Source organism: Ursus americanus, chromosome 21 (genome assembly GCF_024610735.1).
Source record: "Ursus americanus isolate L20-20 chromosome 21, mUrsAme1.1.p, whole genome shotgun sequence".
In the NCBI taxonomy this organism is placed as follows: Eukaryota; Metazoa; Chordata; class Mammalia; order Carnivora; family Ursidae; genus Ursus; species Ursus americanus.
This window is the reverse complement of record NC_142147.1, coordinates 13,716,209-13,741,726: the sequence shown is the minus strand read 5'-3', so window position 1 is coordinate 13,741,726 and position 25,518 is coordinate 13,716,209. Positions and strand designations below refer to the sequence as shown.

Here is a 25,518-nt window from a genome sequence, read left to right as displayed (position 1 = left end):
GCTCCCCACGGAGCAGCGAGCCTGATGCGGGCTCCATCCCTCAGGACCTGAGCTGAAGGCAGACACTTAACCCACAGCCACCCAGGCGCTCCTGAATTTTGTTTTTATTTATTTATTTATTTATTTATTTATTAAAGCTTCACGATGCAGTTAGAAATCCTAGCTGCCCCCCCCTTTTTTTTTTAGGTTTTATTTATTTATTTGACACAGAGAGAGAGACAGCCAGCGAGAGAGGGCACACAAGCAGGGGGAGTGGGAGAGGAAGAAGCAGTCTTCCAGCAGAGGAGCCTGATGTGGGGCTCGATCCCAGAACGCTGGGATCACGCCCTGAGCCGAAGGCAGATGCTTAACTACTGAGCCACCCAGGCGCCCCTGAATTTTGTTTTTAAATACAACCTTGTGAGGTAAGGACTATCGCTTAGTCTTATTTTAAAAAGGAGGAAATGGAGGCCTGGAGAGGTTAAGTAGCCCAACGACACGGAGCTGGTGCATAGCAGAGCCCAGGGATTCAAATCAAAGCTCCCGCAGATGCTAAGCCTGGATCATCTCAGGGTACACGTCACCAACAGGGGAGAGTCAGGATCAAGAAACTACAAGCCTGGTGCGCAGCAAACTCAGAGTCATGGGGCAGCCCCATGGGCGCAGAGGGAGAAGTGACACCAGGGTCATGGCTAGGATGGAGGTTGCCCTCCGGGGCAGGGGGAGCAGGGGTGGGGAGTCGGTCCAGCCTGGAAGGAGGTGGGCCAGTGAGATAAGGAGGGTGAAAGGTTTCTGCTAGGCAGGGGAAGGGGAAGGAGTTGTATTCCAGCCTGCAGAAGAAGCAGCCAGTTGGAAAGTTGGCATCACCCTGGAACATCTGGAAGGGAAAAGCCCACAAGAACTTTCTTCCCCTGTGTAGCCGAGGGGAAGAGTGGAAGTAGCGGCCAAATTCCTCTCTGAGGGGCACAACTTGCTTCCCTGCTCATGTGTGTCTGGCCCCTGGGTAACGGATCTTAGATCATCACCCTCGGAACGCCCAGAGTTTGTCATCAGAGGAGTCAGCAAGCTTTGGTTGCTGGAAGGTTCCTGGCAGCTTAGGGAATGCCGGCTCCTGCAGCAGGGGGTTTAGTGAGGAGGCAGGCAAGGACAGGCTGTTCTCGTAGCATTTACTGTAAGGTCCTGTGGAAATGTCTTCATAGCTCAGCTCAAACGTCACTTCCTTGGGAGCCCATCCTGAACCCCGTGCTCGGTCTGGATGCCCATGGAATGTGTTGGTAAACATCCTGTCCTTTTCCTTCCTGGCACCTTCCATGTCTGTGATACGTAGGAACGTGTGTGATTCTTGGATTGATGTCTGCGTTCCTTCCCCATTCCAGCGCGCTGCTGAACGCAAGAACGGTCATTGCCCCCAAAATGTGGCTCCGGCCCCGGGCACAGGGCCAAGTCTGCAGTAGGTGCTAATAAATATTTGTCAGATGAATTAATGGGGGTTATCCCCTTAACGTCCTCTCCTTCCCCAGCCCCCACCTTACATTAGGGCCGATTACAAAATGAAAGTAAAAAACTTTTTTCCACTGCCTTGGGGTCCGTGTCCTCACTCCAATAAAAACACCAAGCGGGGGCGGGGGTGGGGGAGTTGAGCTGTCAGAGGGACTAAATTCTAACAGTCACTGCCACTCGCTCGCTGAGTGACCTCGGCACAGTTGCGTGCCAGGGCCCCTTGGAACCTCAGTTTACCTGTCCTGTCAAATGATCCAATTGCACTAGAACTCCAGGGTCACCTGCAAACTTTCTCTGATTTTAGAGTCAAGTTCCCGGAAGTCTCTGTGTCTCTGGCAGCCTTGTGGACCAGTGCGCTCTGGTCTGCTCCTTGGGGAGTGAGCAGTGCTGTTTACACAGACATGCATATTATATGCAAAAGTCCTGGTTGCTAATCAGGTGGCCACTGGGCCACTCAGGGGAAACAATCCAACTCTATGAAGAGACAATAGGGCTTGTTTTTGCCCTGAAAGTCCTGAAGCTAGCCTTGGGTCTGAGCCATCCATGCTGGCAGTAAAATTTGCTTCCGAGGCTTAGCTGTCTGCCTTGAATCATTGTGACTCAGTGAGGGTAGGGATGACCAATCAGCAAAGGGGGACTTGGCCCTAGTCTTGCTCATTGACATGCCCCTGGAAGCCTCACTGTGCTTGGGAAGGAGCTGGAAAGGAAGGACCTTCCATTGTCTGCATTCTTAGCATGGCAGGGGGTGAGGGAGACAAAGCCAAGCAGCATTAGATGAGGAAAAACACCTCCCTGCTAATCTGATGGGAGTCATCAGTGTGAGGCAATCATGTGGCCCTGGATTGCATTAACAGAAGTATGTTATCTAGAATGAAGGAGGTGAATTTTCACTCTCCTTTAAAATGCAGAGGTGGATGTTTATAGTTCTGCTTCCCAGCCGTCTGCACACCCTTCTCCTGTGGCAGTACCCTTAGTTCACCTTTGTAGAATCCCTCCTCCCTTCTCTTGGTCCATATGGTTTGGATGGTGGAGACCCCCCCCCCCATCTCTGGATCCCAGCCATTCTTCCTCCCTGGCCACAGGGATTGGCTCTGATTGGTTCACCCAGCCATGAACCAAAGAGAATCGCTGAAACTTTTGCTGGGAAAGCTGGGAAAATGAAGTTACTCTTTCCATCTACCCTTGAACCTGAGAGGAGGTGAAGCTGAGTTTCTAAAGTCTTTTGTCTCTAGGAGAAGAGCCTGAAAATAAAGCCATGACAATGGAAATGGAGACCAACCTCACTGGAGCACCAAGACCAAGCCATCCCTGAAACCATTGTGAGTCAATCATTTCCTTTTAGAGAAGTGATTCTGGATGAGGTCCGAACGGGCACTGTTGGCCAGACCATTCTGAGGTTTGTCTTCATGTCAGGCTTCAACTGTCCAGGAGAAGGTTGATCACAATGGTCCCAAGGCTCTCTGGTTTTGGGGGTCAGGAATTCCAACAGGGTTCATTTGGGTGATTCTTTTGTTCTGGGCATCAGCGACTGAGGTCACTTGGTGGCATTCGACTGGTGAATGGGCTGGACTGGAGGATCTAAGACAGCTTCACGCACATATGTGGTGCCCCAGCGGGGACGGCTGGAGGGCTGAGCTCAGCTGGAGCTACTGGCCAGGGCTCCCACATGTGGCCTCGTCAGCAAGGCAGCCTCTGGGCAGTGAGGCTCCTTCCGTTCAGCTCAGGGCCCCACAGGCATGAGGACCGAAAGTCAGGCATGGTAGCTGAGAGTCTCTCAAACCCTGGGCCCTGAAACTAGCACAGGTCAGTTTCACCACGATGTGTTGGTCAAACGGTCCCAGATCCTGCCACCCAGATTCAAGCGGAAATGATGAAGGCCCCGCGTCTGATGGGAGGAGTCAGTGACTTTGCAGACATCTCTCATCTGCCAGAGTAGCTGTGGGGAATAACATATATAATATATATTATTAATATCAATAGTATTAATGTTAATATTAGTATGATATTAATATTACATTATTAACATTATATATGTTATATGTTATATATATTTTTTGAGAGAGAGAGAGAGAGTGAGGGCACGTGAGCAGGGAGTGGAGGGAGACAGAAAGAGAGGGAGACAGAGAATCTTAAGCAGGCTCCACACTCAGCGTGGAACCTGACTCGGGGCTATCTCACGACCCTGAGATCATGACCTGAGCCGAAATCAAGAGTCAGTTGCTTAACTGACAGCCACCCAGGCGCCCCATGCGGAATATCGAGCACCTGCTGTGTACCAGGCCTGGTGCTAAGGACATCCTGAGTTTATCTCACTTAGGCCTCTGCACAGCTCAACGAGGCAGACACTGCTTTTTATAGACGAGACTGTGGAGGCTCACGGCCTGCTCAGGGGCACAGGTGTAAACGGCAGCACGGGGATTTGAACCCAGGACTTTCTGACTCCATACTTCCATGTCTATGCCATGCCGAAAAGAAGAAATTAGGCTTGTCCTCTGTGGTCCCGAGGGCAGAACCTGGCCAAGGATGGGGCTGAAGGGATAAAGGTTCTGCTCCTGATGGGAAAGGCCTTTCTTGCAATTGGAGCTGGCCATGACCGAAAGGGACCTGCTTGGAAGATAGTTTCCTGTCACCGCAGAAATAGAAACAGGCTGGCGATTCCAGCGTCAGATGGGGGATAGAGAGAGGTTAGGCCCCTTCTTCTCGGGCATCCTAGGGTTCCACGGTTCCTGTCACAGTTACCAACAGTGTGATCTTAGATCTTCCTTCTCTTTCTACTGACCCTGCCTTCCTTTTGGATGTGTCTTAGTTATCTAGGGCTGCATAACAAATTTAGCAGCTAAGACAACACCCGAGAATTATGTCGTAGTTTCTGCGGGTCAGGAACGCAGGCAAGGCTTAGCTAGGCCCTCAGGCCCAGGTTCTCTCACGGACAGCAAGCCGGGTGTCAGCCAGAGTGAGCTGGCACAGGACCGGCTTCCAAGCTCCCTCATGGGGCTGTCGGCAGGATATGGGGGCTACTGTGCTGAGGCCTTGGCTCCTCGTAAGGTTGGCCAGAGGTCTCCCGCGGCTCCTGGCCACACGGGCCTCTCCCCAGGGCAGCCCAACAGGACAGAGAGCAAGCAAGAGAGAGTGCCAGCAGCACGGTGAGATCAGACGGAAGTCACGGTCATGTTCCCACGGAGCCACCTCCCGCCGCCTTGGCAGGGCTGTGTTTGTGAGAAGAAGTCACTAGGTCCAGGCCACACTCAAGGGGAGGGGACATGCCAGGGCACGAGCAGCGGGGTGCGGCCTCACGGAGGCCATCTCGAAAGTCTGGCTACCCCGGCGAGGATGGTGGGGTGCTTCCTGCCTCGAGGCCCTTCGCGCAGGCTGCTCTCTTTGCCCACGAGGCTCTCTCCACCCCTGTGCCTGGCATTTGCTGGGTCTCCGCGTAAAGGGCACTTCCTCAGAACAGCCTTCCCAGAAGCCAGAGCGTCGGAGTCTCTCTGTTCCCTGCAAGCGTCCGCCTTCTCCGTGGCACTTACTGCGATGACAGGCAGGAGCGACAGAGCCGCTAACATGTACGTCCTCCAGGCCCCGCGCCAGGGGCTGGGGGATTCTTCTGGCAGCTAAGACGGGGGCTGTCCACATTTGACAGGGGACGAGCGCAGGCCCAGAGAGGCTACGTGACGCTGCGGAAAGCCATTTGCCAGTGACGGCGCAGGCAGGCCGCTCTCCCCAGAGCGCTCAGGCCGCTCCCAGCGGACCGCACTGTGCGGTTGTGGTTTTTTATTTAGTCTTTGTCCGCTAGGCCGTGGGCTGTGTCTGCTGTGCTCGCTGTGCTAGCTCTGGCACCTGCCACAGTGCCCGGCTCACAGTGGGTGCTTAATAATGCAGAGGAATGGAGAAAATGGAGTGTTGCCAGCAGCCAGTAAGGGGGCTCCTTGAAGGACGAGACCTGCCTTGTGGAACGTCAGCTCGGAAAGCCTGAACTCAGGGAGCAGCCAAACACCTGGCATCACTCCCTTCTTACTACTCTGGCCTCAACTTCCCTTTTCTGTCTCCAACCACTTCCACCCTAGGATTCTAGGGCATCCCATACCTTCTTTCAAACACACGTGACACTCCACACTCTAAGTTTTTGCTCCCTCCTTCTGTCCCCAAAAGCCTATTTCAAATGCCTCTTCCTCCAAGGAGTCTTCCCTGATCTCCCGTCCTGGTGGAGTCTCTCCCTTCTTAAAGCCACCAGAGCTTTTTGCTTGTACCTCCTCACCCTCCCTGGGCCTCAGCCTCCTAAACTCTAAAATGAGGAGAGCCTGGGTACCATGGTCCGTAAGTTTCTTCCAGTTTCTAAAGCATCCAGGATTAAGGAGGGCAGGTGGTGCATTGAGCACTGGGTGTTATATAAGACTGAGGAATCACTGACTTCGACCTCTGAAGCTAATAATACATTATATGTTAATTAATTGAATTTAAATGGAAAAAATAAATAAAGCATCCAGGATTCCACTCCGGATTCTTGTGATGGCTTTACCCTCCCCACCGGTCTGTGAGTTCCTTGAAGAGCCGGGCCCATTTCCTTTCATCTCTCCTCAGTGTCCATCACAGGGCGTGGGGATTTTTAGGCAGTCATAAAGATTCTTTGTGAGGAAATGTTTTTTTGGGGGGCGGGTTGAGATGGCATCTCAGTGAAAATGTACGTCTCCTGTGTCTGCTCAAAATCCCATGGAAAGAGGGAAAAGGTCATTCATTAAAAGGCTGAATGATGGAAGACTAAAGAATGCCTCCAGAAGGCATCATGCTCCCTGATTTCAACCTATATTACAAAGTAGTAATCAAAACAGTATGCTATTGGCATAAAAACAGTCACATAGACAAATGGAACAGAATAGAAAGCCCAGAAATAATCCCACATATATATGGTCAATTAATTAACAAGAAAGGAGCCAAGGATATACAAAGGACAGTCTCTCCAATAAATGGGGTTTGGAAAACTGGACAGCCACATGCAAAAGAATGAAACTGGGCCACTATCTCACACCTTATATACAAAATAACTCAAACTGGATTAAAGATTTGAATGTAAGACCTGAAACCATAAGATTCCTAGAAGAAACATGGGCAGAAAGCTCCTTGACATCAGTCTTGGTGATGAATTTTTTTTTTTTTTTTGATTTGACACCAAAAACAAAGGCAACAAAAGCAAAAACAAACAAATGGGACTCCATTGCACTAAAAAGCTTCTGCACAGCAGAGGAAACCATCAACAAAATGAAAAGGTGACCTACAAATGGAAAAAAAAAATGTCTGCAAATCATTTATCTGATAAGGGGTTAATATTCAAAGTATATAAAGAACTCATATAACCCAATAGCTAAGAACTAAACAATCTGATTAAGGCATGGGCAGAGGACACATTTCTCCAAAGAGGACATACCGATGGCCCACGGTACGTGAAAAAATGCTCAGCATCCCTAATCATCAGGGAAATGCAAATCAAAACCACAATGAGGCATCACCTTACACCTGCTAGAATGGCTATTATCAAAAAGAAAAGAAATAACAAGAGCTGATGAGGATGTGGAGAAAGGGGAACCCTCTAGCACTGCTGGTAGGAATGCAAACTGGTACAGCCACTCTGGAGAACAGTATAGAGATTCCTCAAAAAATCAAAAATAAACTACCACATAATCCAGCAATTCCACTTCTGGGTATTTATCAGAGGAAAATGAAAACACTAAATTGAAAAGATATATACACCTTCGTGCCCATTGCGTTATTTACAATAGCCAAACACTGGAAACAAAACGAAAGTCCACTGATGGACGAAAGGATAAATAAAGTGTGGTATCCACACGCGATGGACAAGTGCTTCATTCCCCAAAAGGAATGAAGTTCTGACAAATGTTATAACATGAATGACCTTTAAAGATGTGACGCTCGATGAAATAAGACACGAAAGGACAAATAAATATTGTATGAAGGCACTTACATGAGACACGGAGAGTAGTCACATTCATAGAGAAAGCCGATTGGTGGTTTCTAGGAGCTACAGAGAGATGAGAATGGGAGTTGTTGTTTCATGGGGACAGAGTTTAGTTTGGGAAGATGGAAAAGGTCTGGAGATGGACGGTGGTGACGGTTGTACAACTATGTGAATACGTCCGAGGCTACTAGGCTGTAACTTAGAAATTGCTAGAATGGTAAATTTTATGTTATGTGTATTTCACCCCAGTAAAACATTTTATAACGGGCAAAATATCTGAATAGACATGCCAGCAAAGAAGATCTACGGATGGCTCTTAAGCACACGAAAGGATGCTCGACATCATGGGTATTGGAGAGACGCAAACTGAAACCACAGCGTGATACCACTTTCCACCGACTACGAATGGCTAGGGTAAAACATTCACCTAAGAGGGCTGGTGAGGATGTGGGAAATGTGCAACCCCTAGGCACTGCTGGTGGAAATGTAAGGTGAACAGCCACTTTGGAAAGCAATTTGGCAATTTCTCCAGAAAGTAAACACAAGAGCTACCGTAAGACCCAGCAATTCCACCCCTAAATATCTAACCAAGAGAAATAAAAACATATGTCCACACAAAGACTCGTGCACCAATGTTCATAGCCACTTATGAACATAGCTATTATTTGAAATTGCCAAAAAGTGCGAACATTTCAAACGTCCATCCACTGGTGAATGGGTAAACAGAACGTGGCGTACTGAATGTGGCCCCTGAAACACCTATTCGGCAATAACAAACAAACAAAATGAATTACTAAGATATGCAACTACATGGCTTGAATCTCAAAGACACTATGCTAAGGATGCAAAAGACTACATAGGATTCCATTTATATGAAATGTTTAGGGAAGACAAACTCATAGAGACAGAAAGGCCACTGGTGGAGGGAGCAGGAACAAACTGCAGATAGGCACAGCAGAACTTCTGGATGATGATAATATTTTAAAACTGTATTGTGGTGATGGTGCTACAACTCTTAAAAACTTATTAATATAATTGAATTGTACACTTACAATCAGTGAATTTTATAGCACGTAAACTATATCTTAAAAAGGCGTTTAAGAACAAGAAAAGAGAATTCCACCAGAAGCCCAAAATCTTTGAGAACTTCCCGAAAAACAAAAAAGCAGATTGAAAACAAAGGATCGGTGGCCACAATATATAAAGAGCTTCTACAAATCAATAAGAACACTACAAACAAATGAATAAAAAAAGGGACAAAGAACATGAAGCAGAAGTTCACAGAAAATGACAACCAAGGGCCAAGAAACCACTGGAAAGGTGCTCAGACTTACTGTTAAAAGGAAAGGTATAATTTAAAATCTAAGGTGTCATTTTTTACCCATCAGGTTGACAAAAAAATTCAAGGTTAATACCCAGGGTTGATGAGGAAACGGAGCACTGAACACTCTCAAGACACTGCTGGTGGAATGCAAGCTGGAACAGTCCCAGTGGAGGGCCTTTGGCCAGATCTATTGAAAGCGCTGTTTCTTGTACTCTAGCAATTTGACAAATCAGCTTACAACTAAGAGAAACTCTCTGACACATGTGTACGAGAAGGAGCCGCAGTCTGCGTGTTGGAAAAGTGGAATCCACCTAAATATCCATCCATTAGTCTGTAAGAAAATTCTGAAATGAACTATGATATAATCATTCCATGCTATACTCTATAGCAGTTATTAGCTATCTAGGTCCCAACACAGAAATATCTCCAAGGCAGACCGTTGAGTGAAAAAAAAAAAAGTAAGTTGCGGTTTTCACTTGCATATGTAAAAATTAACCAAACAGAAGTGAATGCAGTCTCTTTGTAAAAGGTTAATATGAATAAAGCTAAGGATCCCCCTTGATTGTCTGGGAAAATCCCACTCTCCATATACATAGGAAGGTTTTTTTTTTTTTTTTGAAGATTTTATTTATTTATTTGAGAGAGAGAGAGAGCGTGCACAAGAAAGAGAGAGAGTGAGAGAGCGAGCAGGAGCAGGAGCTGGCAGTCGGGGGCAGAGGAGGAGGGAGAGAGAGAAGCAGACTCCTTGCTGAGCAGGGAGCCCAATGATTGGGGCTCGATCCCAGGATGCAGGGATCACGACCTGAGCTGAGCAGACGCTTAACAGACTGAGCCACCCAGGCGTCCCTGTATGTGACGTTTTAATTTCCCTTTTTAATGTAATTAGTATTATACTATATGTACTGTTCTACATGTTTGGTTTTGGGGGTTTTTGTTTGTTTATTTGCTTGTTTTTACTTAATTATAGGTTGTGGTGGTCTTTCCACAGCAGTTCCCAGAGCCTCACATCATCCTTTTTTTTTTTTTAAGATTTTACTTATTTATTTGTGAGAGAGAGAGAGAGAGCGCGCACAAGCAGGGGGAGCAGCAGGCTCCCCGCTGAGCAGGGAGCCCAATGTGGGGCTTGGTCCCAGGACCCTGGGATCACGACCTGAGCTGAAGGCAGACACTTAACCGACTGAGTCTCTAGGCCCTTAACCATTTTCAAGTGTACAGTTCAGTAATGTTAAGTACATTTAGATTGTTACGCAACCAATCTCCAGAACTCTTGTCATCTTGCAAAACTGCAACTCTGTACCCTCTAAACAACTTCCCATCTCCCCATCCCCATCCCCTGGTAAGCATCGTTCTACTTCTGGCTCTATGAATTTGACTACTCTGGGTACCTCATATAACTGGAATCATACAGTTTTGTCTTTTTTTTTTTTTAACATTTCCTCTAATATTTTTTTATTTTTAGTTTTTTTTTTTTATTTTTTTTATTTTTTAAAGATTTTATTTATTTATTTGACGGAGATAGAGACAGCCAGCGAGAGAAGGAACAGAGGCAGGGGGAGTGGGAGAGGAAGAAGCAGGCTCATAGTGGAGGAGCCTGATGTGGGGCTCGATCCCATAATGCTGGGATCACGCCCTGAGCCGAAGGCAGACGTTTAACCGTTGTGCCACCCAGGCGCCCCTATTTTTAGTTTTTAAAAGAGTTTATTTGAGATAGAGAGAGAGAGTGAAAGAGAGAGCACAAGCCAGGGGGCAGAGGGAGAGGGAGAAGCAGACCCCTCACTGAGCAGGGAACCAGACTTGGGGCTCGATCCCAGGACCCAGACGGTTAACGGACTGAGCCACACAGGTACCCCTCCTCTAATATTTTTTGAAAAGGTTTTATTTATTTATTTGAGAGAGAGAGAGAGAGAGAGGAACAAGCAGACTCCACGTGCTGAGCCATGCTCTTAGAGGGTCTCAATCCCATGACCCTGAGATCATGACCTGAGCCAAATCAAGAGTCAGACGCTTAACCGGCTTGAGCCACCCAGGTGCCCCCAGTTTTGTCTTTTTTGTAACTGGCTTACAACTTCACGTTGTAGCATATACCAGAATTTCTTTCCTTTCAATGAATGAGTAATATTCCACTGTAGGTATACACCATTCATCTATCCATGGATACCTACCTTGCTTCCGCCTTTTGGCTATTGTGAGTAATCTGCTATGAACACGGGTCTACAAATATCTCTTTGAGACCCTGCTTTCAATTCTTTTGGGTATTACCTGAAGGTGGAATTTCTGGGTTCTATGGTAATTCTATCTTTAATTTTTTGAAGAGCCGCCATACTGTTTCCATAGTGGCTGCGCCATTTCACCTTTCCGTCCCTGGTGCACAAGGGCTCCAGTTTCTCCACGTCCTTGCCAGCACTCGTTATTTTGTTTTTTTGATGGCAGTCATCTGCTCTGGTCTGAAGGTTTGTGTCTCCTGGGCCTATGGGAGGTGCTTGGGTCATGAGGGGGAGCTGTCAGGAATGGGATTAGCGCTCTTGTAGCAGAGACCCCACGGAGCTCCCTAGTCCCTTCTGCCACGTGAGGCTGCAGCGAGAAGTCTCTGACCCAGAAGAGGCCTTCACTCAGCCATGCTGGCTGATCTCAGGCTTCTCTGCTCCAGAACTGCGAGAAAACAATGTCTGTTGTTTATATGCTCCTCAGCCTGTAAAATTTCGTTATAATAGTTCCAACAGACAAAAACACCGTCCTCACGAGTGCGGGGTGATTCAGGTTGTTTTGATGCTTTTTGTAACACGAGGTAGCCAGAAGCAAGAAAACAAGCATGGGTAGGTTTAAGGGTCTGATTTTAGTCAGTTAGCCTGGGTTCAGATCCTGACTCTACCAGGTTCTAGCTACGTGATAGGTGGAAGCAATGACCCTGAGATCATGACCTGAGTCTGTTCTTTTCTTCTTCTTCTTCTTTTTCTGTTTTCTTTTTTCTTTTTCTTCTTCATCTTCTTCTTCTTTTTTTTTTTTTTTTTTGGCCTATTATAACTCCACTGGTCCTGCTCCCTTCTGCCTATAAAAATCTTTCATTTTGTGCTCCCTGGAGCTCCTTTCTCTCTGCCAGACTGCAGGCTGCCTGATTTGGATCAATGTTGGCTCAAATAAACACATTATGCCTCAGTTTATCTTTTAACAGACCTCATGCAGATTACTCTAAGCTCTACTGCCCCATCTGTAAAATGGGTATAATCATCTTACTATTCTTTTAGAGTTTAAGGATCAAGTAAGACAATGTACTTAAAAGGATTTAGCACAAGGTAATCTCAAATGCATCAATCTTTTCTTTTATATCTTATTTAAAAGAATCATCTCCACTCCAGAGTAATAAACATCCTATTTTCCCCTTCTGATTCTTTTATAGCTTTGATTTTGCACCTAAGTATTTAAGTCAATCGAAAAATACTTTTTACATCATATGCAAAAGGACGGCCGCTACGTCAATGCTTCCCACTGACTAGTGTATCCTTTTGCCACTAACTTGATCATCTCTTACTCCCAGCTGCCCAACGTCTGTTTTTGGACCCTCTTCTCTGTCCAACGGATCTACTCCTAAGCTGACATCACTCCCTAGAGCTTTAGAACAAGTAATGCTAGTGGGTTAGAGCAAACCCTTTTTGCTGTCCCTTTTCAAAACTGGTTTGGCTTTTCTCGCACTCTGTTTCTACACTCAGCCTATTAGGTCTTAAAAATAAATCCTGGTGGGCTTTTGAATGAGCTGTCCTGAAAAACTACCTTGGAGGAAAATGGATGTGTCTACAGCATTGTAACCTCTTGCTGGGAAACTTCTGTCTCCCAGAATTCTGTTTCTCCCTTCCCAGCCAACCCAGGTAGGTCTGAGTGTTCTCTTTCACCAAGGACTGGATCACAACCACAGTGGATAAAAGCCCTTATTACCCTCCTTTGCCCTTGAAGAAAAAGGGGCTGGAGACAAACTGCCAAACGAGATGATTTGAAAGGAGCTGAGCAATCTGTCTCGGGGAGACAGGCTATTCAGGGTGGTGAACTTGGAAACGCAGCTGACGGTTTGCCAAGACAGGCCCCTGGGCCTCCTGGACTCTCTCCTCTGATGGCTCTGACGACAGGCAGCTTTGCAGGAGCAACTAGAACATTCCAGGAATCTCAGGGCTTTGGGACTGGGGCCTGGTTTTAACTTCCCTCCGAACCCATTGTACAGATGAAGAATGTGAGGTGACAAGTGCGAGCAAGAGACACACATGTGGGTCTGGTCTCTCTGTCCCCAGCCTCGAGCTTGACTTAGCAGGAGGCTCAAGTGCATCTGAAGGGGGGGGGTATGTACTCCGCCCCACAGAGCTCCATCCCAGCTCCAAATAGAACAGAGGCCATGTCTCAGGATTTCACTTTTCAACGGGGCAGTTCCCTCAGATTAGGCTCCCCCTACCCCCACACCCTTCCCCTTTAAGAAGAGACCAGTCCTCGGCTTATGCCATTCATGGGATTTATTGTCACTTGCCAGGGGCCAGCAGAGGAAGGGGACACAGCCAAGCCTCACCACAGGAGAGGTGGCACTGAGCCACCCAGCACTCTTCACCCCCGGTCCACACGGGGGGGGGGGGGGGAGGGGCGCATCCTCACTGGCAGCAGCTACACTTCTCGGCCTCGGCCTCCGTCCCCTCTCCTCCTTTGCACACACAATCCTTGGCGCATTTCTCACACTCTGCAGGGCAGCACGAGCAGCAGCCTGCAGATAAAATCGGGAGCCACCAGTCTGATGGCCTCTCCCTGCGTCTGTCCCCATCAAAAGGGAGGGGGACAAGGAGGGGTGCTAGGGGCCTGGTCGCACGCCCGGTTGGACTCAGCATCCGTGGTCTGTCGGTTGCATGCTGGGCTACCACGGGAGACGAGTGTCCAGTAAGTGGCCCACAGCCCCGTCGGTGGGTGCAGGGGAGTCCCGGGGATGGTGGGGTAGTGCTGGACCATAAGGAGAAATCATCAGAGGGTGAATGGCCTTGAAAAGGGACTTGAAGGATAAACTTGGAGGAGCCGAGATGGCCAGGTGTAGGGGTTCCGGGAGATCCGTGGGAGGACCTGTGGTTAGTCTTATGCACCAGGGAGGAAAGGAGCCTTCCTCCCACCTCCTACTCCCCAAGCACATTAATTACACTGCTCCTGGGGAGACTAGGGGAGGTCAATTTGAGGGCATCCTCAAAGGCCTGAGAGGGACCAAGCCACCAGAACTCCAGAGCTGGCCCCCAGTCTTGCCAACGGCTTCCCCAGGCATGAGGTCTGGAGGTGAGTGTTCGGACCAGGCTTGCAGCTCTCCACCCCAGCTCCCCATTAGAAGCCGAGGATTTACGAAAACATCTTGCCCCAGGCCCACTGCAGCAATCACTGGGGGTGGGGCCTCGCAGACTCTATCTTATGGTCTCCCCAGGTGGTTCTGTCCCAGCAGGAGTCAAAAGCAATGTAATAGGGGGCCTGGGGTCTCTCCATCTTGCCTAGACAGACGCCAACTTCAGGGAGAAGAGGGGGCGGGGGGTCCCACACTCACTCTTCTTGCAGGAGGTGCATTTGCATCCCTCGCACTTGCAGGTGCCGTCGCAGGTGCAGGAACCGCCTGGGGGGGGACACCACAGGAAGGGTTAAATGTGCTAAAACCGGGGTGGGCCTGGCCTAAAGGAGGAGATGGGGTGTCAAATCTCAGTGCCCTCTGGGATATAGCCACGTCCACCCTTCGACGAGGTTAAAAACGGCAAACAGGGAGGGTCCCTTCCCCCAAATGTCCTTGAGCGGATCCGTAGGGCGCGGGATTCTTTGCAAGTCAGGGGCGCGCTGTGCCGCGGGCTGGGGGCGGGGGCTCACCAGTAGGGCAAGGGCAGGTCTCGGGGTCCATGTCCAGAGGAGCTGCCGCTGGAGGAGGTGAATTGGCTTCTCCGGGCAACTGGACGCACTGGTGGCAGCAGGTGGCGAGGCTTTTATAGGCCCCGGCGGGGGCGCGCAAGCACAGCCCGCTCGCGCGCGGCGCCCCCTCTCTCCATCTGGGCACGCGGGCTTCGGCGGAGGCGCGCACTGCGGCAGCGGTACCCCTCCCCCGCCCCACCGCAGCGCACCGCACCCCACCCCACACTACCCTGCCGCCGCGTGCACTGCCGGGTGCGCGCGTGCTCCCCAACCCCCCCTCCGGGGCCGCTTCCCACTGCTTGCACAGAGGCGACACTCCCCGCTCGCCCGTGTGCGCGCGGCCGTGAGCACCGATGGGGACGCGTCTGCCGCTGCAGCAGTCCCCGGCAGAAAGTGCGCACTTCCCCCCCCCCCCCCCCCCGCCCAAAGCGGCGTTGCAGGTTCCCCAGCCCTTCCCTGCCTCTCATCTCCTCTTATTCTAGGATTCTGGGGCGCCCAATTCATCCAAATGGGGTGCTGAGCACCCTGCTGCTCTAGGACCCCATTCCCTCATCCCCCACGAGATGGGAAAAGAATCATAACACAAATGGAAGGGCCTTGCAAACTGCATTTGGGAGGGGCGGGGCTCTAGGAAGCCTAAAGGACAGGGCTGGGGTGACTGGGGGCAGTTATGGGGGGAGCAGGGTGCTGGTACTAGGTGGCTACTGCATCCCAGCTCCAAAGGGAAGCAGCTCTCCTTTCGTCTTTTCCTTCTGTTGAGTCCCTTGTGCCTGTGGTAGGCTGAAGAGATGGCCCCCAAAACATATCCGTGTCAAATCCCAGAACCTCTAACTATTACCTTATTTGGACAATGGGTCTTTGTAGATGTCATTCAGTTAGGGATCTTGAGAGGAGATCATCCTGGATTGGGCCCTAAATCCAGTGACAAGAGTCCTTATAAGACACACAGAGAATAGACAGAAGAGGAGGAAGCCCTGGGACCACAGAAGACAGAGACTGGAGTGACGTAGCCGGACCCGGAACGGATGACTTCCTTCCTCTGAGCCTCACTGGCCTTGCTCAGCAAACACATTCCATCCCCAGGAAGCAGAGGAGCAAAGGAAAGCATTAGATAACTGGTCAAGGGCTATTGAAGTAAAAGAAAGAATTGCTAATGGTGGCATTTCAGACGGTCAGTCACCTGGTGACCCCTCACGGGGAGGCCTCGCTTTGGGGGGGGGTCATGCAAGCCCCTTCCACCTAGCTGCATCGGCTTCCTAGGACAAGGCTCATCTAGAGACAGAGTTTTATTTTTTTTAAGCTTTTATTTATTTGAGAGAGAGAGTGTGTGCAAGGCGGAGGGCACAGGGAGAGGGACAAGCAGACTCCCTGATGAGCAGGGACCCCATGTGGGGCTCAATCCTGAGATCAGGACCTGAGCTGACTGAGCCACCCAGGCGTTCCTAGAGATAGAGTTTTAAAGAGAGTAATAGGAAGGAAGGAGGAAGGAAGGAAGGAAGGAAGGAAGGAAGGAAGGAAGGAAGGAAGGAAGGAAAGAAAGAAAGAAGGGAGGGAGGGAGGAAGGGAGGGAGGGAGGGAGGGAGGAGGGAGGGGGGGAGAAATGAATCCCAGGATCCCTGCAGTAAAATGTTGGCAAGGTGAAGGTGGGAGGGGGACAGCCACTACCTCCCCAAGAATGCACGTTCCTCCATAACCCCTCTCAAAGGGTTCTTCTCACCTCTCTACCCTAGCTTCCACTTCTTTCAGGGAGATGCCCCGTTAGGACCCGCACCCCCCCCCCCCCCCTCTGTAGAGGTGATCCCTAGGCTGCCCCCCATGGAAGGCAGGTCTGGTGAGTTTTCGGAGTGTGGTTCTGCTGAGACTGGGGCAGAAACTGAGCACTGCTCCAAATATCCCCATGCAGCATGAGCCTCTGTTCTCAATCAGAGCTGGACAAGCACTTTCAAATGTTGGTTGGAAACCCTCCCTTCCCCCAAAGATGAGCTGCCCCAGGGGCCTCCAAGTGGCCTCACCTGAGGGGTGGAGCCAGCTGGTTCCTCCATGCTGTGCAGGTCCCACATGTGTTGGTCTGTGAGTCTAAGCATCAGTAGTGGTGAAAGAAGAGAAAAGCAGAAGAGGAGAACCAAGAGTCTCAGGAGAGGCTATGGTGTGATCTATCGAGGTGTTTAATGGGAAGCCCAAGTGGGTGCTCAACGCTGGCTTCTGCGGTTTCAGACGGCAGAGCTCACCAGCTCTAGCCCTGCAGCTCATGTCCTGTTTGTCTTCATGTTGCCTAAGGCTACTCTGGCCCCAGGTCCCGCGCTGCCTGTAGCCCTCAAGGCTTCAGTGTCTAAGACTTGCCGCGCAGGTGAAATGTGCATGCCAACACACTCAGCCAGAGCAGGGACCCCCTCCGTCCCTCTCAGGCCTCTCAGACTTCCTTGGGATTGAGCCTCAGATGAGGCCATTTGGAGGCCCCTGGGGTAGTTCATCTTTTCTGAGATGATCTCAGAAAAGAGCAAGGAGTCCAGCAAGTCCCGCCCGGGTTGAAATCGATCCAGTGCCACACAGGGCTGTTGCACTGTCCTCAAAGGGTCTCCTAATTTACTATGCTGGGACCGAACAGTTGACGGAGAGTTTAGGAGCGGTGGACTGAAAGAATTTGCAAATGTGCTTCTCTGCAAGTAAAGTCATTTCTTGGAGAGATCTGCCTTTATTAGTAGAGGGAATGCTGAGTGAGCAATTTTATCCAAGGGGGCAACTAAAGCAGCAGAAGGGGCCGGGGTCACAGAGAGGGTAAGAGTCAGGGTAAGGATGGGGAGGGAGCCTCAGCCTGCCATAGAACAACTTAGCTAGAAATTTAATAACCCTCTATCTCCATGGTTACCTCCTGTTTATGGCAAATGATTCAGTTTCTCCTCTGCAGTAGTGATACAAGACCTCCTTTTAAAATAAATTTAAGTATAATAATAGACCAGGTGATATGTGATTATGCCTAAAATCGAGTAGGTGGTTCTGGAAGGACAGCAATCAGGGAGATACTGCCCTACACCAGGCTGATCCCCTGAGTGCTCACATCCAACGTGGCTGCTGGTTCCGTGTCCCCTGCCCTCCTGCATCCTTCCTAGCCAGGCACTGGCACCTTTTGCGTGGGCTCTAAAGGCCACAGGAAGATTCTGCTCTCTCTGAACACTCGTGGGATGGGAAGTGTTAGACGAGGAGGCGGGGAGAGGCAGCCTCCATGCTTCCAGGTTTCAGAAAGTGGCCAGGTTGAGCCCAGCAATCTTGCCAATACCTCCGAGCTCTAAGGAGTGTAATGCAGAGTTTTCCCCAAGGGGCCCCTCAATAGAAGAGGAACAGAGGTGGTCTCCTCTCAATGAGCGGCCTGGGGGGAATCATTAAACCCTGAGTGAGTCAGGGCTCTACGAGCTGATTTGGGCATTGGTGGGTTAGAGTTCAAGGGCCACCCCTTGAGAAGGTTCTTGTGCATGGTGGGGGCAGGAGCTCCATGGCTTTGCGGGGAGGGGGTTATGACAGGGAAGGGTCCATTTTAGCTGGGGCACGAGAAGAAAGCCCTCAGGCCCCCAAACTGCAGGAGACATTCTGGGTGTCTGCTGGGCTCCCACAGCAGGATAACGGGGGTCCTGCACTGCTCACATTATCCAGACCACCCTGACACTCCTGTGAGAACCTTCTTCCTAAATGCAGCGAGTGAAGACTGAAGTTCTTCAGAGTGCCTGGCTTTGGGGTCAGACCTGATTTTGAATCTCACCAGCTTCCCTCCACTATTCACTGGGGATAATCATACTCCTTACCCCTTCGGTTATGGTGAACATTCAGGAGCTTCTTCACACAGATTGCTGAAAATGTCACAGGTGCTCAGCAAACAGTGCTTTGATACCCCCTCTTCCAGGAAGTCTTCACTCCTGCCTGCAGCCAGACGTAACCGTCGTTCTTGGAACTTCTATGAGGTTTTGTCTAGGTATTTTCTTCCCTGTAGGAGAGGGGAGAGGGTAGTCCAACAGTCTCCCTGACACATTCTGAGGTTCCTAAAGGCAGAGGCTGAGCAAGGAGGTTCTTTCCTCTCCCCCCTTCTATGCTTAGCAAAGCTCCCTCTGTACCTGAAATGTCTTTGAATGCTGAGTGAATGAATTAATGTGAGAACTGAGAGTCTGACTTCGGGCTCACCTGTTTTTATGGGACCCCTTGAAGGCTGGGTCATGAAGAGTCAGGTTAAATTACGTATGTCTTAATGAAGTTACCCTGTGGCCCCCACCATCCTGCTTTTAGTAATGAGCAACGTGGTGGTGAATTCTTTCCTTCTCTAGCACAAACGTTCATCGAACACTGCCTTAAGCCACACATTGTGTTAGGGATGGCAGGTACAGAGGTGAGCAGGACAGTGACAACGTCTGTCTTTTCTGAGAACCCACTACCTGGGCAAGGAGGCATTTAATAAGAAATCCACACCTACGGGGGCGCCTGGGTGGCTCAGTCGGTGAAGCATCTGCCTTCTGCGCAGGTCATGATCCCCCGGTCCAGGCTCCCTGTTCAGTGGGGAGTCTGCTTCTTCCTCTCCCTCTGCCCCTTCTCCTCCCCCTCACCCCCCACCCCCGTCTCCACCTCATGCGCACGTGCTCTCTCTCTCAAAATAAGTAAATAAAATCTAAAGAAAAGAAAAGAAAAGAAATCCACATACAGTAAGCTAAGTGCTGCCAGGAGGTGCGTAACATGGTGGTGCCCGTGATTTTGCATAAAGCAATCTCCCCGCTCTCCCTTCCTCGTTAGATCCCTGCTCCCCACTACCCCACCGCCCAGGTGTGGGGACAGGCAGCATTGCCGTCTCCCAGAAGCCACCCCAGAGCAGCCTGACCTAGCGTCAAAGTTCTGTCTCACAGCTCACCTTCCTTCAGTGGTTCTCCGCTGGTGGTCATGGTGGTCATGGTGTTGGCATCTAATGGGTAGAGGCCAGGGACGCTACTAAGCTTCCTGCAATGTCCAGACTAACCTCCCCCCAAAAAGAATGATCTGGCCTAACGTGTCAATAGTGCCGCGGTTGAGAAACCCTGCTGTACTTTATCCTGTAACAAATCCAGGATGATTTTGTAGCAACTCAAGAGATGCAGGCAAGGGAGCCAGGGGAGTCAGAGCCCCTACCTTATCTCCGGCTGGCCTCTTCGGACCTCTGATTCATCTTCTGTCGATGCGGACAGTCATGCCCAGCCCTGCCTCCTTGACAAATGTGTTTGGGAGCTGAAATACGAGAACGTAAGTGAGGGCGCTCGCCGGGGAAGGTGGATGGTGAGGCTGGGCATGGAGAGGGACGGAAGCCTCCATTGAGCCAATGGGTATTGTGGTCACGTGGCCCAAATTCTCCAAGACTGTTTCAGTTTCAAGTACTCTGCCCTACCCTTGCCTCTAAAAATAAATTGTACAATTCAGGCCATCGGTACCTCAGGTTCAGAAACATCTGGGTCTAGCTCCCCTCTCCCTCCTCTTCCTTCTTTGTTTATTGCGGACATTCTGAAAAATTTAAAAAAATATGGTTCTTTCAAATATAAAAACAGAAGCCTACAGTATACACTGATCTATAAATGACTTTTTCCCTTGCTTGTCAGATCATGAACTTCTGTCCGTGAAATCAGTTTTATTTTAGTAGGTTCATTGCACGATTTATTTAACTGGTCCCCAACTTTGACACACTTCTGCCATTTCTAAATCTTCACTGTTAAAACCCATGATGTGGCAAACGTCTTGGTAGCTTTTGTGTGTGTGTATTCACGATTTTTTTTTTCCTGAGGAGACAACATTCCTTGCACTAGAATTTCTGGCTCAAAGGATACATTTTTCCCCTTGTCACACAGTTATTTATTTTTTGTTAGAAATGTGCTACTTCAATTTCAGAAAATCCAGAAAAATAGAAAGAAGGAAAAGTAAAGATTACCTTTTACCTGTGATTTGAGCACAACCACTGTTGACTTTGTAGCGTATTTTCATTTCCATAGTTTGTATTCTGTGTGGCTTCTTTTTCAAAATAAATGACTGCATACCTAATTTGTAGCCTAATATTTACTTCAGATCTTACCGTAATTATTTGCTGCGTTTTTGCAGTTTTTGCGGCTGTCTCCTGTCCTGTCATGTGTGCGCCGCAGCTTCCTTGCACCACCTCATACACGCGAGGCCGTTTCCCGTTTTGCACAATCGTAGATGGTACTGTAATGAACCTTGTCGTGGGAGTGAAGCTTTTTCATTTTCCCCTGAATTTGTGGCTCTTTAGACAGCTTTCCAGAAGTGAAGCTACTAGGACAAATAAGGTTTTCATGGTTCTTTTTTTTTTTTTTTTAAAGATTTTATTTATTTATTCGACAGAGAGAGAGACAGCCAGCGAGAGAGGGAACACAAGCAGGGGGAGTGGGAGAGGAAGAAGCAGGCTCGTAGTGGAGGAGCCTGATGTGGGGCTCGATCCCATCACGCCGGGATCACGCCCTGAGCCGAAGGCAGACGCTTTAACCGCTGTGCCACCCAGGCGCCCCAGGATTTCATGGTTCTTGGACCCACATTGCCAAATTATTTTAAGAGCCTCCTGTCCTATGAATCTGGGTGGTTCACACATTGTTAAGGGCTTTTTACACCTAATCAGCCCTTGGAGAGTTTGGCCTGATTTATCTTCCCCTGCAGCCTCGTCTAGGGTTCTAAGCCCTTTCTGGGATCTCTTGGGCCCCAGACACCGCCAGACCGAGGGGGGAATAAACTCCGGCGCCGCCGGGCTCAGAGCAAACGCCTCCGCACCTGCCTCTGGACCTCGAGCGCCCCCTGCAGTCCGCGTGAGGAACTTCCTTCCTCGTCCTGTGACCTGGCGTTTCCTTGCTCCCCCACCAAGTTTTCCTCGCGTTTCCATCCAAGCGGGAGAATGTCCTGAGCAGGTGCAGACTTCGTCACGGCCTCTCAGGGGTTTCCATTGTCCCCTAGGCAGCACAAGAACACAGTCCGTGATGTGTCAGCTTCCTGACACAGCTCCTTCCTGCTCCAGGCAACTCTTCCTTGAGAAAGCTCTTTTTCTTGACATAAAATCTGTTTTCTTGGCATTTCCTTGCTCTGTTCAAGTGTCACCCCTCATGGCCGCCTGTAACCAGTCTGCTCACTCTTTGTTTCGGCCTTTTCCACAACTTATCTTACCTCGCGGTCTTCAGGCGTCTCTCTCAACTAGTCCTTCCTGAGTTCGGGAAGAGATCCTTAACTTCTCTGAGTCTCAGTTTTCTCGCCTGTAGAATGGACATCATAGTCCCACGAAGAAGCCTAGCCTGGAATTTGGGGCTCAAGATGGGACACGGGATACAGGCATTTACCTCTCCTTCCTCCTGAGAATCCATCGAAAGAAACTAAAGAAAGACAAAGAAGGACAAGACAAACTAGTAAAAGAGCTGAGAATTGGTGTGGGGGGAGGATAACTTGGATAGCACATCAATGGATCAGAGGTTACAAGATTTTTCTGGAATACTGGAATGGGTCAAATCATATCGATGGGTAAATGGGTGGAGAGGAAGCCTCAGCTCAGATGAAAAGGAAGAGAACTCTATGGGGGTGCTGTGTTATTTTGTTTTGGGGTGGTTGGGGGAGTCAGGCTGGGATAGCGGAAGAGGAAGTGGTCACAGAAACCAGGATGGGGACTGATGGAAGAAGTGGCAGTAGCCTGCCACGTGATCGTCAGGTTGGCCTCCTTTCCCCCTCCTTGTAAACTCCGCCAGTTCCGTGCAGGCTGAGGCTGCGAGACGTCCCTGCAGAAATGGAGTAACCAGTCTAGGAGGGGCCAGGGCTCTCAGGAAAGGGTCAGAGGAGGGCCCTTTTGGTTTTGGCACTGAGGGGTGGGCCACACCTGCCTGCCAGCTCCCCACCCGGGTATGCTGAACCCAAGCCTGCCAGTCAGCAAACCTCACTGACATCCACAGAGCCTGCCTGCAGCTCAGAGAAGCAGAAACAGTTCAAGAAAGAGGAAACTTAACAATAAACATTTCAAAAAACTTTTCTTTGCACATCAGAGATTCAGGAAAGGACTTAAATAAATAAGGTATTATGGTAAATGTTCAGAGGAGAAGCTCTTATGTATTAAACTACGATGGACCAAAATTTAAGAGATGAATAAGAGGATTGCAGAAAGCCTGAGAAATCTCTCAGAAGCGCCCAGCGACAAATAAAGGACAGTTCATGCTGGTGCTCACAGCAGCAACGCCAGACGTTGGAAGGTAGCGCAGCAATGCCTTCAAAAGTGCTGAGAGAAAATTACATTGAACTTAAAATTGGATATCCAGCCAGACTATCCATCAAGCATGAGAGAAAAATAAAGGTGTTTTCTGAATTTAGGGAATCCATTTTTTTTGGTAAAAACAACAAAACAACAGCAAAACAAAGAAACAATTGCTTGAGGATGTATTCTAGCAAAATAGAAAGGAGCCCAAGATGGAGGATGATGGGGACCCAAGAAGAAATGGGTCTAGCCTAGGAGAACAATGAAGAGATCCCAGAATGGCAGTTGTACAGAAGATCAGAAAAGAAGCCAAAACATATTAGATTGTTCCACAAATAGCAAGGGGGGGAAAGGCAATTCGAAATGCAAGGAAAAAACAGAAGCCTGAGGGTCTCTGATGGCCGCCTTGATAGGCTGGTGGAGTTGACAGCTGCTCGCAGCCTCTGCTGGGCCCTGCTCAGGCCCCGGCGGCATGAATGAGCACCAACTGCCCCAGAGCTGGAGTCACCCGCACTCTGCTGGAGATGGTGGTGTGGGTGAGCGAGCGAGTCTCTCCCTCCTCAGCTCCAGCCTCCAGGGACTGCGGCCTTCCCCGCGGTCCTGCTACAAGGTAGTTTCTGCATCACCACTTGCTCTCAACTGCACAGCTTTGGAGTTTAAATCTGGATTCGAACCTCAATTCTATAAACTAGCTGTGTAGCCTTGGCCAAATCACTTAACCTCTGTGAGTCTTGGTTTCCTCCTCTGGGGAAAATAACAGTAATGACCTTGTGAGGTCCTGTTGTGACGATTAAAATGAAAATAATGCAGGGGAGATGTTGGGCCCAGTGCCTGGCAGGTAGTAGGTGCTTAATATTTTAACCTATTATTAGACCACTTCATTCTTATAAATAACAGATAGCACGCATGGACCATAGATTCCTAACCCAGATCTCCTGGGGGATCCAGAGACGGCTCAGTGGGTCTGGGAGTTCCCTAAGATCATATGTAAAATTGAGTGAGGGTGTTTGTGCATTTTTAGGGAGAGAAGGCTCATTGCTGCCAGTGCTTCTTACAGGTGTTTACGGTCCCTGCTCTGCACGGTCCCTGGCAGCTGCTAAGCGCAGCGGCGGCTCTGCCATGGGAGGGACGCCTGTACAGCTTCCTCTTTGTCTCCCACTGTATTTCATCTGCTAATTCTTGTTTTGTCACTGTATTTTATTATGGTTTAATCTTATTTTTTCTTCTACTTATTCTTTTCTGTCTTAAGTGGAAAAAAGGACTTGGCAGAGAGTTAACTCTCTAAGGGAAAACACTTACCGAGTTTCCCCAGGTGTATCTTACACTGCCGTGTGTGTGTGTGTGTGTGTGTGTGTGTGTGCGTGTGTATGTGTGCGAGCATGTCATACGTGCTTGCACAGGCAGGGAATACCCCTGGAGTGTTACACAAGTAAGTGCTCACTGTCATTGTCTTGAGGAGGAGGGACTGGGGTGCAAAGGTGGGGAGGAGACTTAGACACTTTGGATCTTTTGTATTTTGTACATCGTGCATACAGACCTATTTAAAAATAAGTGATTTTTTTTTCTTTTTAAATCAAGGATTCCTCCATACAACCCACCCTTTTGCAGGACTACCCTGGGGAGTCAATGAGAGCGGTGTGTGAAGGGCTCAGCACAGTGGCTGGCGCATTGGAAGGGCTGCATTATGGTTAATGGCAGCACCGACAATCAAGCTTAGTTGGACTTGTGCCAGAGCAGGTGAAAACTCTGCCGTGTGTGTCAGCAATCTGGGGGGTGGGGGCAACGGCAGAGACCTCAGCTGCTCTTTACATTGACTTCTGTGAACTGCAAGAACTTCAGTGAACGGCATCACTTCCTCCTGGCCTCTGTCTGTTCCATCAACCCAGTCCAAAGTGGGCCCAAATAACCAAACCAGGAGCGAATGCCCTCGGTGCCTCGGCCTTGGGGATCTTCTTTAGATCCACGCAGATATCCTACGCTATGAGTTCATGGCTGATTCAGCACGCAAGTTCCTTAAATAGCACTCTTCACACGACAAGGCATTCTGGGCCAACATTATGCCAGGACAGCCTGGCTAAGATTCAGTGAGTCCAAAGCAGACCCTGCTCGAGAAGCTTCATTGGGTAGGGATCCCAGAAAGCACTGGTAGGAGAACGGACAAGTGAGGCAGGGAAGGAAGGGGGCCAATATGAGGTATGTTAATAGGCGGGGTACCGCTGTGGGCTAGTGGAGCGCTGCGCTGCTGGGGACTTTTGGGCCATGCTGTGGAACCTGTCTCTGATCTGTCCCACTGCAAGGGTAGAGACGCCGGGGGTATTTATCCACCAACTCCTGTTTGTCAGCAGCTAAGGGCTGTTCGCAGGGGCGCTGACTCTGCGGTGTGCCTGGGCTGCTCTGTGCACGCACCAAGCAAGCTCATGCAGCAGCAGAAAGCCCCCCGAGGCCGAGCTGCAGGATCCTGCGGTTAGCAGCCACTGCAGAAGGGGCGCAGGCTGGCGCTTCCCGTATCCGCAATGGCCTCAGCCCTTCTTGGTTCTGCTGGGCTAGGGTAAAACAGTGCTCGGAGCCACCAGACAACCATGAGTGAAACCTTTATTTTGCAAGCACTTTACATGAAGGTCACCAACACTGCATCTG

At 49.7% G+C, this 25,518-nt stretch overlaps 1 protein-coding gene across 1 annotated transcript; it reads right to left on the bottom strand.

The window, feature by feature from the left end:
* Positions 1-13,240: 13,240 nt before the first annotated feature.
* Positions 13,241-15,648, bottom strand: MT3 (metallothionein 3). The gene is made up of 4 exons (XM_045806715.2): positions 15,499-15,648; positions 14,622-14,709; positions 14,311-14,376; positions 13,241-13,500 (listed from the first exon to the last, which is right to left on the bottom strand). The coding sequence occupies exons 1-4, from the start codon at positions 15,529-15,531 to the stop codon at positions 13,391-13,393; spliced, it is 297 nt and encodes a 98-aa protein (XP_045662671.2). The 5' UTR covers positions 15,532-15,648; the 3' UTR covers positions 13,241-13,390.
* Between the last annotated feature and the right edge of the window lie 9,870 nt (positions 15,649-25,518).

Excerpts from the sequence above, each read along its gene's own strand:
- MT3 (XM_045806715.2), bottom strand. The coding sequence starts at position 15,531 with ATGACATCTACAAAGACCCATTGTCCAAATAAG. Across the intron at positions 14,710-15,498 it reads AGACCCATTGTCCAAATAAG|TGCGTCCAGTTGCCCGGAGA; the intron begins GTAATAGTTAGA and ends TGCTGCCACCAG. Across the intron at positions 13,501-14,310 it reads ATGCACCTCCTGCAAGAAGA|GCTGCTGCTCGTGCTGCCCT; the intron begins GTGAGTGTGGGA and ends TTTTATCTGCAG.